This window comes from Limulus polyphemus, unplaced genomic scaffold, assembly GCF_000517525.1.
Source record: "Limulus polyphemus unplaced genomic scaffold, Limulus_polyphemus-2.1.2 Scaffold2549, whole genome shotgun sequence".
In the NCBI taxonomy this organism is placed as follows: Eukaryota; Metazoa; Arthropoda; class Merostomata; order Xiphosura; family Limulidae; genus Limulus; species Limulus polyphemus.
In genome coordinates this window covers 25,180-41,660 of record NW_013668159.1, presented here as the reverse complement: position 1 = coordinate 41,660, position 16,481 = coordinate 25,180, and the positions used below count along the sequence as shown (strand labels likewise).

The window sequence follows — 16,481 nt, the reverse complement described above, 5'->3', positions numbered from 1 at the left end:
ATAAATATTACTTTGATGAATTTTTTTTTAAATTGAGTGGGGGTGCCATATGGAACTCTTACCAAATGCTTTAGGAAATTCACAGATAAATCTTAGTAATAATATTTGACTGAAAATTTTGATTTATGTACACAGCAGATTTGTAAATGTTCAGTCAAAGCTTGTCAAATCATCAAGATACTATAATACTGAATGTACCAAGTGTATCTATAGTTACATGGTTTTTATAAGCCAACATGCATAGGGATATTATGTTTAGAATAGCTCAGTTTTTATATATACAAGCAGCAAAAAAAATTCAAAATTTGAAACACTAAAAAAACTTTTATATTAGATTATTATTATTAAAGTCATAGAACATTTACAATATTTAAAAGTCTAACATACAAAGTTATCAAGATTAAATTGGTATCATCTCTATACCTACTCTAATAAGAGTGCTAGCCTTGAAGATCTTAATTTATTAAAAAAGCTACCCAACAGTCTGAACATATATCACACATACACACACTAACTGTGCTGATATAGTAAGTAAAAATAAGTCTTCCAACAATTGATAGATTATTATTAAATAATTATAGATACCGTTTCAGAAAAGTCCACAGTCTTTCAAGTTGTTCTTGATTATAACATCAGTAACAGCATCAAACACAAACTGAACGTTGCTCGTGTCAGTTGCACAAGTAAAATGAGTGTAGATGTCCTTGGTGTCTTTTTTACGGTTCAAGTTCTCAAACTTCATCTGTATGTATGCAGCAGCTTCTTCATAGGTGTTGTTACCTGTTTAAGTATTAAAAAAAAAAATCTTTTTCTTACAAAACACAAACCATTACCTACAGAATTTGATAGCGTATGAACTAACTATCAACCACATTGAACAAAGGTTTCTCAAATGACAGATTAAAAAAAAGAAAAAGAAAAGGGATGCCTTACCTGTATATTCTGGAAAACAAATCGTTAAGGGAGACTTGGTAATTTTTTTCTCAAATAAGTCTTTCTTATTCAAAAACAATATGATGGATGTGTCAACAAACCATTTATTGTTACAAATGGAGTCAAAGAGTTTCATGCTTTCAATCATTCGGTTCTAGAAAGTAAAAAATAAAAGTAGCAATCATTTTCTTGCAGAAGAAAACTTGTTACACAAGATTTTAAAATATTTAATTTCAGATTCTAATTTTCGGTTTTAATTTGGGATATAACGTAGGCGATTGCTAGTTTAATAAAAATGTTATATGGAAATATTTCACTGCATTATACACACAAAATATCAAATAATTTAAATATATTATTTCTTCCATTATTATTGAATTTCACATATATAGCGAATAAGAACCTTTCAAAGCAATGACTGTCTTAACTACAGAGGACTTATAAACTAATAAATATCATATGCAGGTAAAGAGAAAACATGTACAAGTTCAACTCAAACTATATATATACACATACAAATATATGATGAAAAAATTAAATCAACATGCTTAAAAATTACACAAAACAAAACAGTCATACTCTGCCAATTAAAAATAAATAGAAAAAATTTCATTAATATTTTATTTTGATCATATTTTATGGTTAAATAGCTATGCTTTAATTATCATCATTCCACCCCCCATCCTCAAGTTTAATTTTTTACGGAATATTGAATTAAAAATAGAAAGAATTTGATAACTTTTGTCATGTCATCGTAAATGTTTTTAAACTTAAGTAATGCGTGTTTTCCCATCTAGTTAAGTGGTGATTTATCTTTGAAGTTATTACAAAAATAACTGAGTTAGAACATTAAATACACATAAAACTGCAAAAGATAATACTCTCATTTCTTCAGAATTAATAGATTATTAGGAAAATGAAAGCAAGGTGAAATGGTTAATGTTAAATAGTGAAGTCAAGAATGAGAGTATCAAATTTTACAGTAACAAATAACTTGTTCATTAGACACAGTCCATATGGAGTCACAAAATTATAAAGAACTAATAAATAAGCCTTAAAATAATGCTTTGTGCATTCAGAACTTTATACATGCACCTGTAATGTGATCTTTTCACGATATTAATTCCTAAACATCACTGTAGATTATTTATCAACTTAAAAACAGTCTAGTATGTCAATTAAAAAATAAGTTTCATTCATATGTAATATTTATTTTTCACATCTTTATCCTGAACACTTTCACTTTTATTTTGTGAAAAATAAGTTGTTTTTTTTACCATAAAACTAAATTTCAAGCATTTGATATTATAAAAATACTCTAAATGGTTTTTAATTATTATATTTCAGTTCTGTTTAGCTTATACAGTCAGCCTTTGGAACTTTATTCAAGATGAAACAGTTAAATTTCTTACTATTTTTATTCTCAATATAAACCATGCAAACACGATTAAATTCATCTTAGGACAACAAACAAAATATGCTGATTTATTCAATTACCTCTAAGTGTTTTAAAATTTTGTTGCTTTCATTTTTCCACTTGAAAAGTCCAATAAATTAAGTTTTATAATCCAAGTCATTTAGTGGAAATGACATGGTTTACACTGATGAAATGTAATAGAATAAAATCTCATTCTTCTCGGGGGGGAAAAAAAAAACAACTAAACGTTTCAAATCAAACAAAATTCTGCTGTGACTTAGCAGATAAATGCTTCTGACTTATTAACTAATCTTACCATCTCTTCATCTTCAGCGAGCACCAGATCATAACCACTAAGAGCCACACAAAATATGATGGCAGTGACACCCTCAAAACAATGTATCCATTTCTTCCTTTCAGATCTTTGACCCCCAACATCAAACATTCTGTGGAAATAAAATTTTAATTACTTTTACTCTTTTTTCTTCTTCTAATTCTGGTCATAAACTGAAGCAATACCGGTATATTACATGAAGTATTTAATAAATTACTATTAAGAAAACATTTTTTTCTGATACAAAAGGCTCAATTTATTATTAATAATAATATACGGGACGGGCTGCTGATGAAAATCAAATCAAATGTTTTTTTGTTTTTTTGTATTCTAGCAGAATTAGAAAATGGCACTACAAAGAAAGTATACTTTAACAACAAACCCATGCATTAGTGGAACTCAAAGTGAAGTAGGAACAGTTAACGATACAATATGAACCAATTTACATGGAAACAAATCTGTCAGTCTTTCTCATGTTAGATTTAAAGTTACTTATGTGAAGTTCAACAACTTACTTTTTTCAAATGTGATGCGCAATGAATCACAACCCTAATATGAGAACTACACAAAATTACAAATTAAATCATGAAAATTAAAGTTCATTTTGATGTTAAAATTACAAATCAAAGAAAACCATTTTTTTTACATAAATGAAAGTATCGTAATACACGCAGAACCAACCCCCCTTTTCTGTGAAGTGTCATTTTTTTCCAATAGCTATTTTTCCGAAAGTATCAATTTTTCTTTACACATTTTTTTTTGTAAGCAATAGTGCTGAAAAGTGATAGTTGTGAATACACTATAATTAAATTCAGCCACATAATCCCATTTATAATTAACTCTTCTTTGCAGTTACATTTTATGAACTAAAAGTATTTACAAAATGGAAACAAAGTAAATAAAAACAAACACTTACTTGAAATGGAAATTCTTAAATGTAAAATTGGTTTCCACAATGCCAGTTGTTTTCACCCTAGTTCGTAAAACATCTTGCTGTGTAGGAATATAGCTAGGTTGACATATTCTGTCAAGAGCATTAAGGTAGCTAGTAAAAAAATGAGAAACAACCTTCTTAAAATGTCTGTACCAGAGAAATACAAACTTAATGCATGCAATAAGGTTTCTGAAAATTATTTTAAGCTAAACGGCACTCACATTTGTCAAACAAACCCTTTTTCATGACATGTCAGGCCAGAGTTCAAATTAGAATCACAGAAAGAGTTTAATGTTTAAATTAGTATGTATGTTAATTTAATATGAGCAGCTTAAGACAAAATACAGAAAAAAAAACAACTGCAAATAAAAATACACTGGGTGGCTTCATTATTTTAGTTTTAATAGGGACTTTAGGCAATTTGAAACTAAATTTTGCATCTATAGAACTTTTTTCAGTTAAAATAAACAATGTAATATACTAGTTTCACGACTCAGTTGATTGGGAGAAGCAAGACATACTAAATATTACATTTACTATTAGATATTTGACTTTACTGTTTCTAAAGTGGAATGATGTTTTAGACTTGGTATAGAAGACTAAGCATTGTCGTATCTTATCAATTTGACAGGGCTTGTAGGACAACCAGGGACATTCAGAAACTTCCGTTTGTCTTCATCCCGCTTGTGGAACTAAGAGTTATTCCGAGATGAAGTTTGAAAATTAACTAAAGTGAATAAAACTTTAAGTGACCAACTTATGTTTAAATGGTGCAGTGTGAATGTTAGCTCGTGGGTATGTTGACAAGCATGCATGGCACGGATAAGCACAAAACATGACTAATTGGGAGCCTCATGAAGACCAGGGAAGCTGTGAACAGCACCTTCTCAGGGCTGGGATCAAAGGATCCAAAAACCAAGAATGAATTTTGCTGAATGGGGGAGGGAGGAGAACCCCCACTCTATACTGCCTAAAATACTTTTGATATGACATTACTGTAACCAACAAACTTAATAGGCAGTTAAGAAAAATCTTAGTAAAAACATTTATGGACTATTAAGAGCACCAACCTTATTAATATAAATACTTAATGAAAAATAATTCTACATACTTTTAGTTATCATTATTATACATATATTTTCACTGAATACCCGAGTAGACTGGTACTCTGGTAAGCGAGTTAATATTATCACTAATCACGGAAGGATCATCAACTGTTTCAGTCTGTAACATATGAAGTGGATACATTTTTCATATGACAGTCTCGGTATCTGATTTAATGATGTACATTTCTTTGCTGTTGTCATAATAAAAACATAGCACATACACCAGATTATTAGCATTGGACAATTTACTTATTCTCACAAACAGATCTACTTAACTGTTACATTACTACACAGATACAATAGTTTTAGTTCAAGACTATATTAATTACATATGTAAACGAGTTTCTCACATTCCCCACCACTAAGGTACACTTAGAAATACTAAAACAAAATGAAGCCTTCATAGTAAAGCCACACAAATACTTGAAAAATGGACAATGCTAAATAAAATCATTATATCTTCACCTGGTCAGCACGTGGAAAATAATTATAAAATACAAAATAAGCATAAAAATTGAAAATGAGAAAATCTCCTCAATAGCATTAATGTGGAGGGTTACACAGTTGAACATGATTTTTAGCAGCTTTATAACATAGAAAATGACTTCATATCAATTTTTATCATCTTTAATAGGAACTCAAACTTTAAATAGATAGTCTGTTCATCAAGAAATTAAATTGGAAATTGCACATGGACTATCATGCTTCCTTTTAAAGTACAAAATTACATGAATATATTCAAAAATAATAATGTAGACCCACAGTTTGAAACCATCACTTTCATATCTGTAACAGTATAATTAGTTTTTCAACGACAGTGTATGTAGGTGTTTCTTTGAATTTTTGTGCGTTTTAACGTGAAAACATCCAGAGTTTAATTTGCTTTCAGCTCAATCCAGGTTATAAATAAGACCTCTCCTGTTACGCACACCTTAGAATAAAATTCAATGAGAATGAATGACATACCATTTCTGTGTATTTTTAGAAAGTTTGATTTCTCATGCTAAGTCCATAAAAATCTTTTACTCATTGTCAAATTCTCCATTATTCTCGTGATGAACAGTTCACTAAATTGTCAATTTGATTTTATTTGTTATATGGTTGCTCTATTGATAAAAGTGCCTTTACCATAATCCATATGATTCATGAACTGAAAACAGCATCTCATTCACACGTTACAGCAGCAGTTTGCAGAATCAAACTTTGTAGGCAGATGTCAAAATGGAAACTTACTAAGCAGCTGAATCATTTAATTGGTATTCTCGAGAGCGAGAAAAACAATGTTGTACTCCAGAATCCAACCAAAGCCTCTTCATGATAGAGGACAGTTCTCCAGTTAATTCTCCTTCCTGAGAAGCACCAGCAATTGTGAAAAACTGGCGAGCATCATCCTGGAAGAAAGAAATACAACAGAAATATAAGAATGCATTGTATGTTTATATTTTGGGAAAGATGATGGCAAGATGTAAATGCAATCAGAGAAATTAGTTGTATTATGTTTATAAACTATCATCTCAAAGCTTGTACATGTAACAAGGAATTGATCCAATCTGGAATCAGGATTTGTATTTATAACAGGTAATGAACCATCTTCATTATCAAAAATGGAATACAAGATCTAGTAATCACCGGTTAGTACACTCACGGAAATTAACTGTTAGTAATGAAAAAATATCCAGTTAAAACTTACCACTCTTATGGGGTCACCAAATTCAATTTTTAACTGACCCATAGCTCTTATGATGGCCATCAGACTTTGGATGGTGTTGCTATGCACCACAGGCCTGTATTGTAGACATTCTTCTGTAGAGTAGCCAGATTCATGGATAATTCTGTATTAACAATAGAACAAACTAGATGTATATTTTTATTTCAATAGGTTGAAGAACCATATGCCCTCAATGTTTGTTTTAAAGAACATAACATATGTTAACAATAAAAAAAGCTTACAATATTATACAAATACTGACCCAAAATTATAACAGCCTGATGATACATTTATATAAATAATGTAAAGAAAACATGATAAACCCTTTTAACTTGTTTAATTTTGATGTAAAACAAAAATAACATTTTAATATTAAAAACACGTTGGCACGCATTTAGGTATGACAGTTGCTTTAGTGGGTTACCTGACCAAACTCATGAATCCACTTGCAACTTCTATGGGTCCACCTGATATACAGTTGCAACTCACAAAAGGTCAATACAGAAGTGTTTGCCCCTACCAGTTACTCCCCCATAAACTTACACACAACTGGCATAATATTACACAAGACAATCAAAAACATGTTTTTATGTGGTGTAACATTAGTATGGTTATGCTTCCTTCATATGCCTATATAAACAACCACTGAAGAAATATCCAATATCACTGATCATGTTGTTACATGAAATTTCAGGTTTTAAAAAATACAGCAACATCCTGAAAGTACAAAAAAACATCAACATACTATATTTGTAGAGATTTTTAAAACCATTTTCGATCACACACAATCATCACCACTATCACAATCTTACAAACCACCGTGCTGAAGGTACGAAGAAATGACCCCCCATTCAAGTTTTGAAAAAGTGACTGTCCAGTAATTACTGCTGTTGTTCCGATTCTTGTTCATTAACAGCAAGTTTGTTGAAAAATGTTTTACATCTATTACTGTTGTTGTTATTGAAAAAAGTATGTTTTGCATGCTTGAGATAACTGAATGACTTCATGATCTTAATCCATTTTTTACACACACAAAAAAACTGCACTTAGTTTGTTTCATGTGTAGAGGTAGAGACAAACTAATTTCCCAAGAATTTTATTTAGGGTGGGGGGAAGTGGGGTTTAACTGATTAGCATATATTCACCTTTAATGTAAAGAAAAGGGAAGTTCAGCCTATATTTAGTTCATCGTAATCTGCAGTTATAAACACTCTTACATTTTAAATTTCATATATTTATTTGCCTTTACTTAACATATGCAAAATAATATCAAATTACTTAATATTCTTACATTATTTACTTTTACACAGAATTCAAATCCATTTACAGACACAAGTTTTTATTTTTTAATGATTATTAGCAAACAATGATACTTCTTGAGAGTTGTGGAAAAAAGTAATGATAACAGTACACATAGCAAACTTCTAAAAACTTAACAGAAACTATCAATTCCCCCACCCCCAATCCTACAGCCTTTAAATATGTACTGCAATAAAAACTCATTTCCTCTAGTCTTTAGACTTGAAGTCATGTTCTCTTAACACTTATTTATTTAGCCTTTACACAGAGATATGTCGTAATTGTATTGCACACTTTAACATTAATACACTACCAATACTCAATGTACCAATCATAAAAATTTGTGACGATTCGTATCATTTCTGACCAAGTGTAAACATCTAGTGAAATATGACTAAACTTCCTGGATGAGTCACTTTCCCTAACATGTTATCTTGCTTGCTTTTACTCACACAAACAAATCAGCATACTGTGCAGAGAGGAGATAAAAACTGCTAACTAGTTGACACAAAAATTTTTGGAAACTGGAGAACGCCATCTTAATCTAGTCTTACCTTACTTCTGAAAAGTAAGTCTACTATTTTTCCTTTCTCTTTCACGATTATGTTTAGTGAATTTTCCTTAAGAGATATGAATGAAAAGGAAAATTTATGAAACATACAGCAAGGAAAAGAAAGCAAAAATACTTTTCATAGTAAGATGAGACCAACCTTTTAAATTTTATATTAAAATAAAGGGTGCCATTTGACACAGAAGTGTAATTATTTAAAAAAAAATTACAAATTATGCGAGTAGTTACACAAACTTTCTTTTAAGAACCATGACAGAAAATGAGAGAATAAAAAGCAACTTAAAACATAAAAAAGGGATTCAGGCAAAGATACAAATGAAAAAGACACTTTCACAATTTTTTTTTTTTATGCAGTTATGATTGCTAATTATCAGATACTAGAGAAAAATACTCTACAATTTTTATAAATAATTTTACTTTTCTAGTTCCACATAATGGTATATTCAAGGTACTCTCGTATATTTCAGTGACCGTTGGTAGGGCCAACGCTTTAGGGTTGAACATTAGTTACAGCATTTAAGAACAAAAAAACTTCAGTTGCTCAAACATTTCTTCGGTGTTATATACTTTATAATTCTTCAACCAAGATTATTAGCCAAAATAATAAGAATTAAAAATAAAAAAATAACTAAAGAAATTATTTAATTACTTACAATAATTATGTCAGTAAATTCTGTGGTAATCATGGTAATTCTACAGAACTTTGACAAAAACTAAAAATTTAAGATTCACACTTACTTCATTTGTTTAACAATTGTGCTTTTTCCTGACTCTCCAGCACCTGAAAAAAATAAATGAAATAAACTATAAAAATATGAGATATTCAATTATTTGTTGCAACAAACTGGTGAAGTTCAATGACATTACATTCTTTTTTGATATATATCAAAAAGACAGAGCCAAGTGTTAAGTCCTTGAAGTTTGGTATGCAACTGAAACAACTTGCATTTTAATTATTATTATTATTATCAGCCCAATATACTGTGTGGTAAATATGAAAAAATTAGTCTAGGCACTTGCACTATATTGTTACACAACTTCAGTGATACATACACATGACATTTAACTATTACTTTCCTAAAATAAACTCATATAGTTACTGGGTGCTTCACGTATAATTAAAAACCGGGTAGGTTACATTCCAGCGATAGGAAATACATCGTAGAAGGTGTGTCCATCTGTGATGACAAATCACAAGAGTAATACTACTAATTATTTATAACATCAGGCATACTGGAACATAAGACATTGGAGGGGTGGGGTTGGAGAGTCAAATTAATAAAAATTAGCTAATAATCAACAAAAATGCTTCAAAATATTATTCAAGTTCACACAATGACAAGAACTATATTGTACAATAATATACAAAATACAAATTAAATTGTTTGCTGTGTTCTACAAAATCATAAGTCATACAAAAAATGTTTCAAATAACAGCCAGAATACACACTATGCATTACAAAAAAAGTTACTAATGGATAATGTTTAGAATTTCTCAGAAATAGTCTCATTTCAGTTTGCAAAGTCAACTAACTGTGTACAAAAAGACAAAAAAAATTAATCAGTAAAACATTGAAAGGGCCCAGTGATATTTGGGCCCTCTAAATTTAAAATCACTTTTTTTTTCCCTTTGAAATGTAAAATCAAAAATCCAGTTAACCTAATAAGTAAATTAAATTATTGTAATTCATCAGCACTTTTCTAAAAGTGGACACAAAACAAGAACTGGTGTATTAATTCAACAACCATAAACATTTCTACTGGTTCATTATTCACATTTCATGGTATTATCTCAAAACATATTTCAAGCCTGTTTGATTTGGTTGTAGTTCATCACAAAGCTACACAAAGTGCTATCTGAGCTCTGTCCACCATGAATAATGAAACCCAGTTTCTACCACTAAGTCTGTAAACATACCACTGAGCCACTTGGTCTCAAGCCTGTTTTGCACATTACCATGAATATGTTGTTGCCTTGTAAACATCTCTTAACATATCTAAAGCCTGTATATAGGTCACCCAAAGACAATATTCATAAACATCTGAAACATTTTAAACCCATAAGGAAGTCATCCCAAAGATAGTTGGTCTCATGTACCAACAACTGTTTAATACTCATCTCCAATGGAGAACTTTCATAGTTACTGTATTTGTGTTGTACATTTTCCAAGACTTGTAATGATTTCCAGTCTAGCATACATTTTCAATTCCTCATCAAAAACTAATCTAATAGTGTGTTTTTGATGAAACAGAAAGAAACTGGGATCATTTCTTATAAATATCAAATGATAATGAACTAAAGGATGAAGTTTGTCAGGTTTTAAAAGCACGATTTAGTGTGAGAAGTACTATTCTTAACAATCTACTTGTCTTTAGGGACACTTCACAAACAATCACAAAATACATTTTAATTTAACCAACTTCAGCTCTAATTAAAAACTGATAAAAACAAAGATGGATACAAAAATGCACAAGTCCATAAATTTTCAATTAATATTTGAAATAGAAATCCCTCATTCTCTGGCAAAATCTGTAAGAACTTAGTATGATTATATTTGGATGACAAGAAAATGTAAAACTAAGCTAAATATATTTTGTTTTTTTTGCCAGGAAGTGGGTGGAATTTGTAATTCTGTAGTTATTTATAAAATTAATTTATATAAAAATCATATTCCACAAAAGAAGTAACCTGTTTAAAACTTCATAATCATTTTGTAAAATTACAGTTACCGATTGAACAAGGTAGTTTAAAATAAGTACATGGTGTTAGCTTCTGATCATTGAGATTGATAGAAATTGTTAACTCAAACACTAGATGTTAATGCAAGTTTAATTACACAAGATATTTTTTCATGAGAATTTGAGAACATAAAACATACTACATAGTAGTAAAACCAGGTAGTTTAAAATAAGTACATAGTGTTAGCTTCTGATCAATGAGATTGATAGAAATTGTTAACTCAAACACTAGATGTTAATGTAAGTTTAATTACACGAGATATTTTTTCATGAGAATTTGAGAACACAAAACATACTACATAGTAGGAACACCAATGGGTCATTCAAGTTAATTTTACCTGCATAAATTTCGGGAAAATCCAAGCCAGCAATAATTAATGTCAATTTGTTTGATTTAAATGTCTAGTCCTTTACTCACTATTAAACATCTAAATTACTTTAGATGTTTGGACATCATGCAATATAACCAGCAATAATTAATTACACATTCACATGAAGTGGACTTACTGCTTATTATTTCATTAATTTCTTTTATTCAGCAAAATGTGAAGCAAATAAATAAGGTAGGCCTCATACGTGCGATGAGGCTTACTTTATTTACTTCATCTTCCAAGCAGTAGTGATAGCCACGAATTTGGGGAACTAGTCAGTTAAAGCTGGAATACCAAATCAAAGTATAGGTTAAGCCTATACATACTTTTCTTGGCTGAAGTTCACGTTTTGATAAAGAAAAGAAATTAACAAATACTGTCACCCAAAAGAGTAAATAACATTTCAATCATACATACTGTTAATAGAATAAGTAATGCCTAACTTTTCATAACACATTTCATAAAAAGTTAAAAATTGTTTGTTTTATATAGCAACAATATACCGATATTTTAACACTCAAATTTGCTAACAAGCTGAATGAAATTTATAAGGTGTCATTGAAATCCTTCAAATCTGTGAAACGTCTGTATATTAGTACACTTTGGAACAAGTCTGGATTATGAATTTACCGAGTAAAAAATCTTGCACTGAATTTAATAATTTTAGCGATTATAATTATTAAATTCAGTGCACGATTGTTCTATTCAATATAATGATATAAACACAAAACTGCACGGTATCAATGTTTAACTTGAGGTCATCATATGCTATTTGAATTATGTATAAAAAAAATTTCAAAATGCGAGTGAGAATTCAGATACAATTAAATGTGGAGCAACATATATGGCCTTTATCATGCGCTACCGATTCAAACAGTTGTAGACGTCATGATACGTAACAAGCAAACATGGGACGCGTAGAATACACAGGGAGAAAAAAGGGGGGGCTTGCAACTTTTACGTTAAAAGCAACGAACATTCAACTTGTTGATACTTACACGCACACACATACACCAAATTAAAACTGAAGAAAAGGAAAATTACTGTAAAAACAGTCCATCCTACAGCTTTAGTTTCTCACGGTGTGACAAGCCTTGGGTCTTCAGGGTAATATAAATATTCACACAAACAAATATATAGTTAAGCCACAACTTTCAACTTGAGCTTTTCCCCTCATAAAATAAACTTTTCTACTGTTCAATAAACAAACAAGTCTGGGATAAATGGGAGCACGTGTAAATTTAATGACAAATTTAGCGATGCTGTAAAGATTACGTTTGTTGTGTTCTTGTGCGAATATAACACGAGTAACACTTTCTTTACTTTTGTAACTCTTTGTACGCCTTTTTTTTTTTGTCGTTGTTTCTCAGGAACACGAATCCTTTTAAATTCACGCCTGTCAATCGCACTGTTTCCAAGTCAAAATAATTTATAGACTAGATACCGAGCTAATAATGCTTTATTAATTTATTCTTTTCCAATTAATGATGGTGTTAGTCTACTGGTAATGACAGTTACACATAGCGTGTGCTTTTATTTTGTGTTCAAGATAAACAAAACAAACTAGAAATCGCCAACTCTTCATTAATAAAAACAAAAACGTTCCCACGCATCCCAATCATCCTACGATTTATCATCATGGAAAAAAAAAACTAATGAGAAAGAAAACATTTATCCTCAGGCACCGAGGTGATTAAAGTAACCCGAGATTTAACAATGATTATTTGTTACATAAATAAAGATTTTGACAAATGTGCATGAAAAACGTCATTAGTCATATATATATATATATACACACACACACACACACACACACACACACACACACACGAGGGAGGTGGGGTGTAAGAAAGCTCCTAACAGTGACAAGTCACTGTTTTTAAATAATAATTGTCATACCGTGTTTTAGCCTACGGAGTACATAATTTTTCTTGTGATTCACGTCATGCGCACGTTTTACTGACGTCATTGTAGTGCCGACTGACTGACTGACTGACAGACAACGCACACCTATAGTGACGCTAATGGTAAAACAATATCATAACTGTAAATAACCGTAACCAAACCCTCATCTAATCTTCTGGGTAGCACCTTATCAAAAGTTTTTGATAACACGGGTATAACAAGTCCACACACACTTTTCTTCGTCCACATAACAAGTAACGTCCTCGACAAAACATGATATCGAACAGTAATGGCTTACTGCACCATAAATTTTTTTTTAGGTATATCCTTTATATCCCCATCAAAATTCACATTCATGGTAAAAATCTGTGCATGTTTACAGTCCACAGGGCTTTTTAAAAATCGAGACTCCCCACTATAGCTTTGAGAAACTATTACATCAATAGTTGAATACACAACCGACGTAGAATCATAATTTATCAGAACGGACAAGCATGGGTCTATTTCTTCCTTCTTTTTAATATAAATCATGGTTATAAAAGGGGGGGGGGGGATCACACACATTATCGTACAACTATCTTAAACGATTTAATGACGTTTGAAAGTCCAGCTAACAGATGGACAAAAGTTACAGGTGATGCTGTCACTTGTCGACAATAAGTACAAACAAGATGAAAGGTGTAAAAATACGAACATTAAAACGAATAGAAATACATGTATCCTGTGCTAGAAAAATAGTGTGAAAACAGTTCCACGAACTATCTTGTCACTCAAACCATATTAACCGACGTTTAAGTGTAACATAAAAAGTTTGTTTTTTCATTCTAAAGTCCATAATAAAAACTTTGATTCACAAAAACCAATTTGATAAGAGGTGTATTTGTTTGTTGAATTTCGCGTACAGCTACTCGTTCTTAATTTTGAAGCGACAGACGAAAGGGAAGAAAACTAGTCAAAACCACCCACCGCCAACTCTTGTCTTACCAAATATTGGTAATTCCATTCATCACGTCCTTTCATTTTTGTTTTACATTTAGACAGAGAAAAAAGAATGATCTTGTAAACCATAATTTGTAGTTAGTCAAATATTTTTATTACTACTATAAAACTAATTAACAAAAATAATTTCTGCAGTGTACATTTCTATACCCCCCACACTTAATTCATGGTGTACAAAAAAAATGTAGATTCTGATTGGTCTCTTACTCCTAAAAAAGGAGGAATTTCTAATTAAATATTCAAATTAATTATAGTTATGATATTTTAACAAGCACTATTTAAGTAGGTGGTGATAAACTTAAGTGTACAACACTCGTACAAGTAACTGTGAAACTGGCAAGTTGCCCGCTTTATTATCAACTGCAATAATGCCTCGCTTAGCAATAGAGAATATCCTGTACACGTGGGTGTTGGCAATACGGAGAAAGTATACAACCCCACGAAAGTTCACTATTGTGCTTTTTTACAAAATATTCAATACTTTTAATTTGTTCCCACATTTTAAAATCAACTTTTTGACATTTAATGAAAAAAAAAATGAGTTCAATCCGTCTCCTCGAAAAAAGTAAATCAAATTGTGAATATTTGAAGTTTTCGTACAAAAATTATTATTTAACTGTTCAGAATACTTGATTTCATTTTAAAGTTCAAATCGGTATCTATAAAACAATTTCGCTCATAACAGTATTAAACTAATCCATTATTGTGTGTGTCCACTTACAACTTGTCACCAAACCTGGTATGTACCCTTAGGGCCCACCGGGAAGTGACATTGGGGTCAGCGTTCGTATCTACCCCACATGTCATCCCCAAGGGCTCACATGTCTTCACTGAGCGTTCAAACAGGTACGTCAGCTGGTGTTGAATATTTGACGAACGAATTTCGTGGAAATCAGAGTTAAGTCTTGTGCTGTTAACTGTATACCAGACTGACCTTCAGACAACCCTCAGTTTTGTAGGTTTGAGTTTTATTACTCTAGCCGTTTCTATTTTAGTAGATACGCGAAAAACCAATGTTCGGTGTTTTGGAGTGTTTCAGATGAAATATTTAAATAAAAGAAAGCTCTTCTACGAGAACAAAATTATCTGTCAAAACAGTTTCAACAACTATTTATTGAGGCAGTGCTTGTTACCAGTAGTGAAGCTCACAGAATTTTAGTGTACATGATAGTGGTTCATAATAGTGATCGCTAGGAATTGCACAAAACCCTAATAGAACGATTTGGGGGAAAAAAGCACCTTAAACAATAAAGATTCAGTTCAAACAACACTTTAAAATCATTACTATTGACTGCTTTGGCTGTACACATGTAAAAAAAGCACACATTAGATTCACAAGGAAAATAAAATCTACTCAAAATGGCCCATTTGTAATTATTATTATTATTCTCTTGCCAGCCTACAACAAAAAAACGACTTAGTATAATTGCACTCAAACCTTTTGTAAGATACTAAATAAGGTACTGCGAAAGTCGTAGGGTATTGAAAAGTGTTTTTTCAATATTTTACACAAGTTAAAAAGCATCATAATTCTAGTGTAAACATTGTTATTGTTACCCCTTGAAGTTAACTTTTTTACAAATATATAGCGTTCCTTTATAAAGCTTAAGTACAGGGTGAAACTGGAATTACCAGTCCATAACAGATGCACATTAGATGACTAACATGTAGATACTCAATGCTTTGTACACAATACAATCACTATTTTTAGGAAGCCAACCTCTATTATGTACGAAGTGAAGGAGTACAGAAAATCAGTACAGAATATTAATTTTTTTTTTCACACAATCATAGAATAATTACTTTAAAAGACACAATGTTTTATTTGAAAAGGCTGCTTTTCTAGTGATAAAATGTTATACTGACTTAGTGGGGGGGGGGGTTGTGTCTTAGTCTAAGCATATATTTGCCCATTACTATGCATTATATATAGAGAATTTAGTTACACAAACTATAAATGCTCACTATATTCTCAAACAAATCTACAAATGCAGCTTAACATTTTACACAAACTATTACGATCATATAGCCAATAGCCAAGTAATAAATCATGAACAGTGTCAGCTAGCTACTAGCTATGTTTATTATGATTACAATGTATAAAGATAGCAACTATATCAAGTAAGCATATATATATACATATATACATATATATATACATATAT

At 30.8% G+C, this 16,481-nt stretch overlaps 1 protein-coding gene across 1 annotated transcript in view; it reads right to left on the bottom strand.

Annotated features, from left to right (window-relative positions):
- Positions 1 to 16,481, bottom strand: part of LOC106467265 (guanine nucleotide-binding protein G(i) subunit alpha-like) — a 24,270-nt gene that overhangs the window by 1,655 nt on the left and 6,134 nt on the right. The window contains exons 2-8 of the mRNA XM_013927594.2: positions 9,041 to 9,083; positions 6,415 to 6,556; positions 5,958 to 6,115; positions 3,601 to 3,729; positions 2,667 to 2,796; positions 934 to 1,087; positions 586 to 780 (exon numbers count right to left, since the gene is read on the bottom strand). Coding sequence (XP_013783048.1) covers positions 590 to 780; positions 934 to 1,087; positions 2,667 to 2,796; positions 3,601 to 3,729; positions 5,958 to 6,115; positions 6,415 to 6,556; positions 9,041 to 9,083 — 947 coding nt within the window. The 3' untranslated portion in view covers positions 586 to 589. The remainder of the gene's footprint in view (positions 1 to 585; positions 781 to 933; positions 1,088 to 2,666; positions 2,797 to 3,600; positions 3,730 to 5,957; positions 6,116 to 6,414; positions 6,557 to 9,040; positions 9,084 to 16,481) is intronic.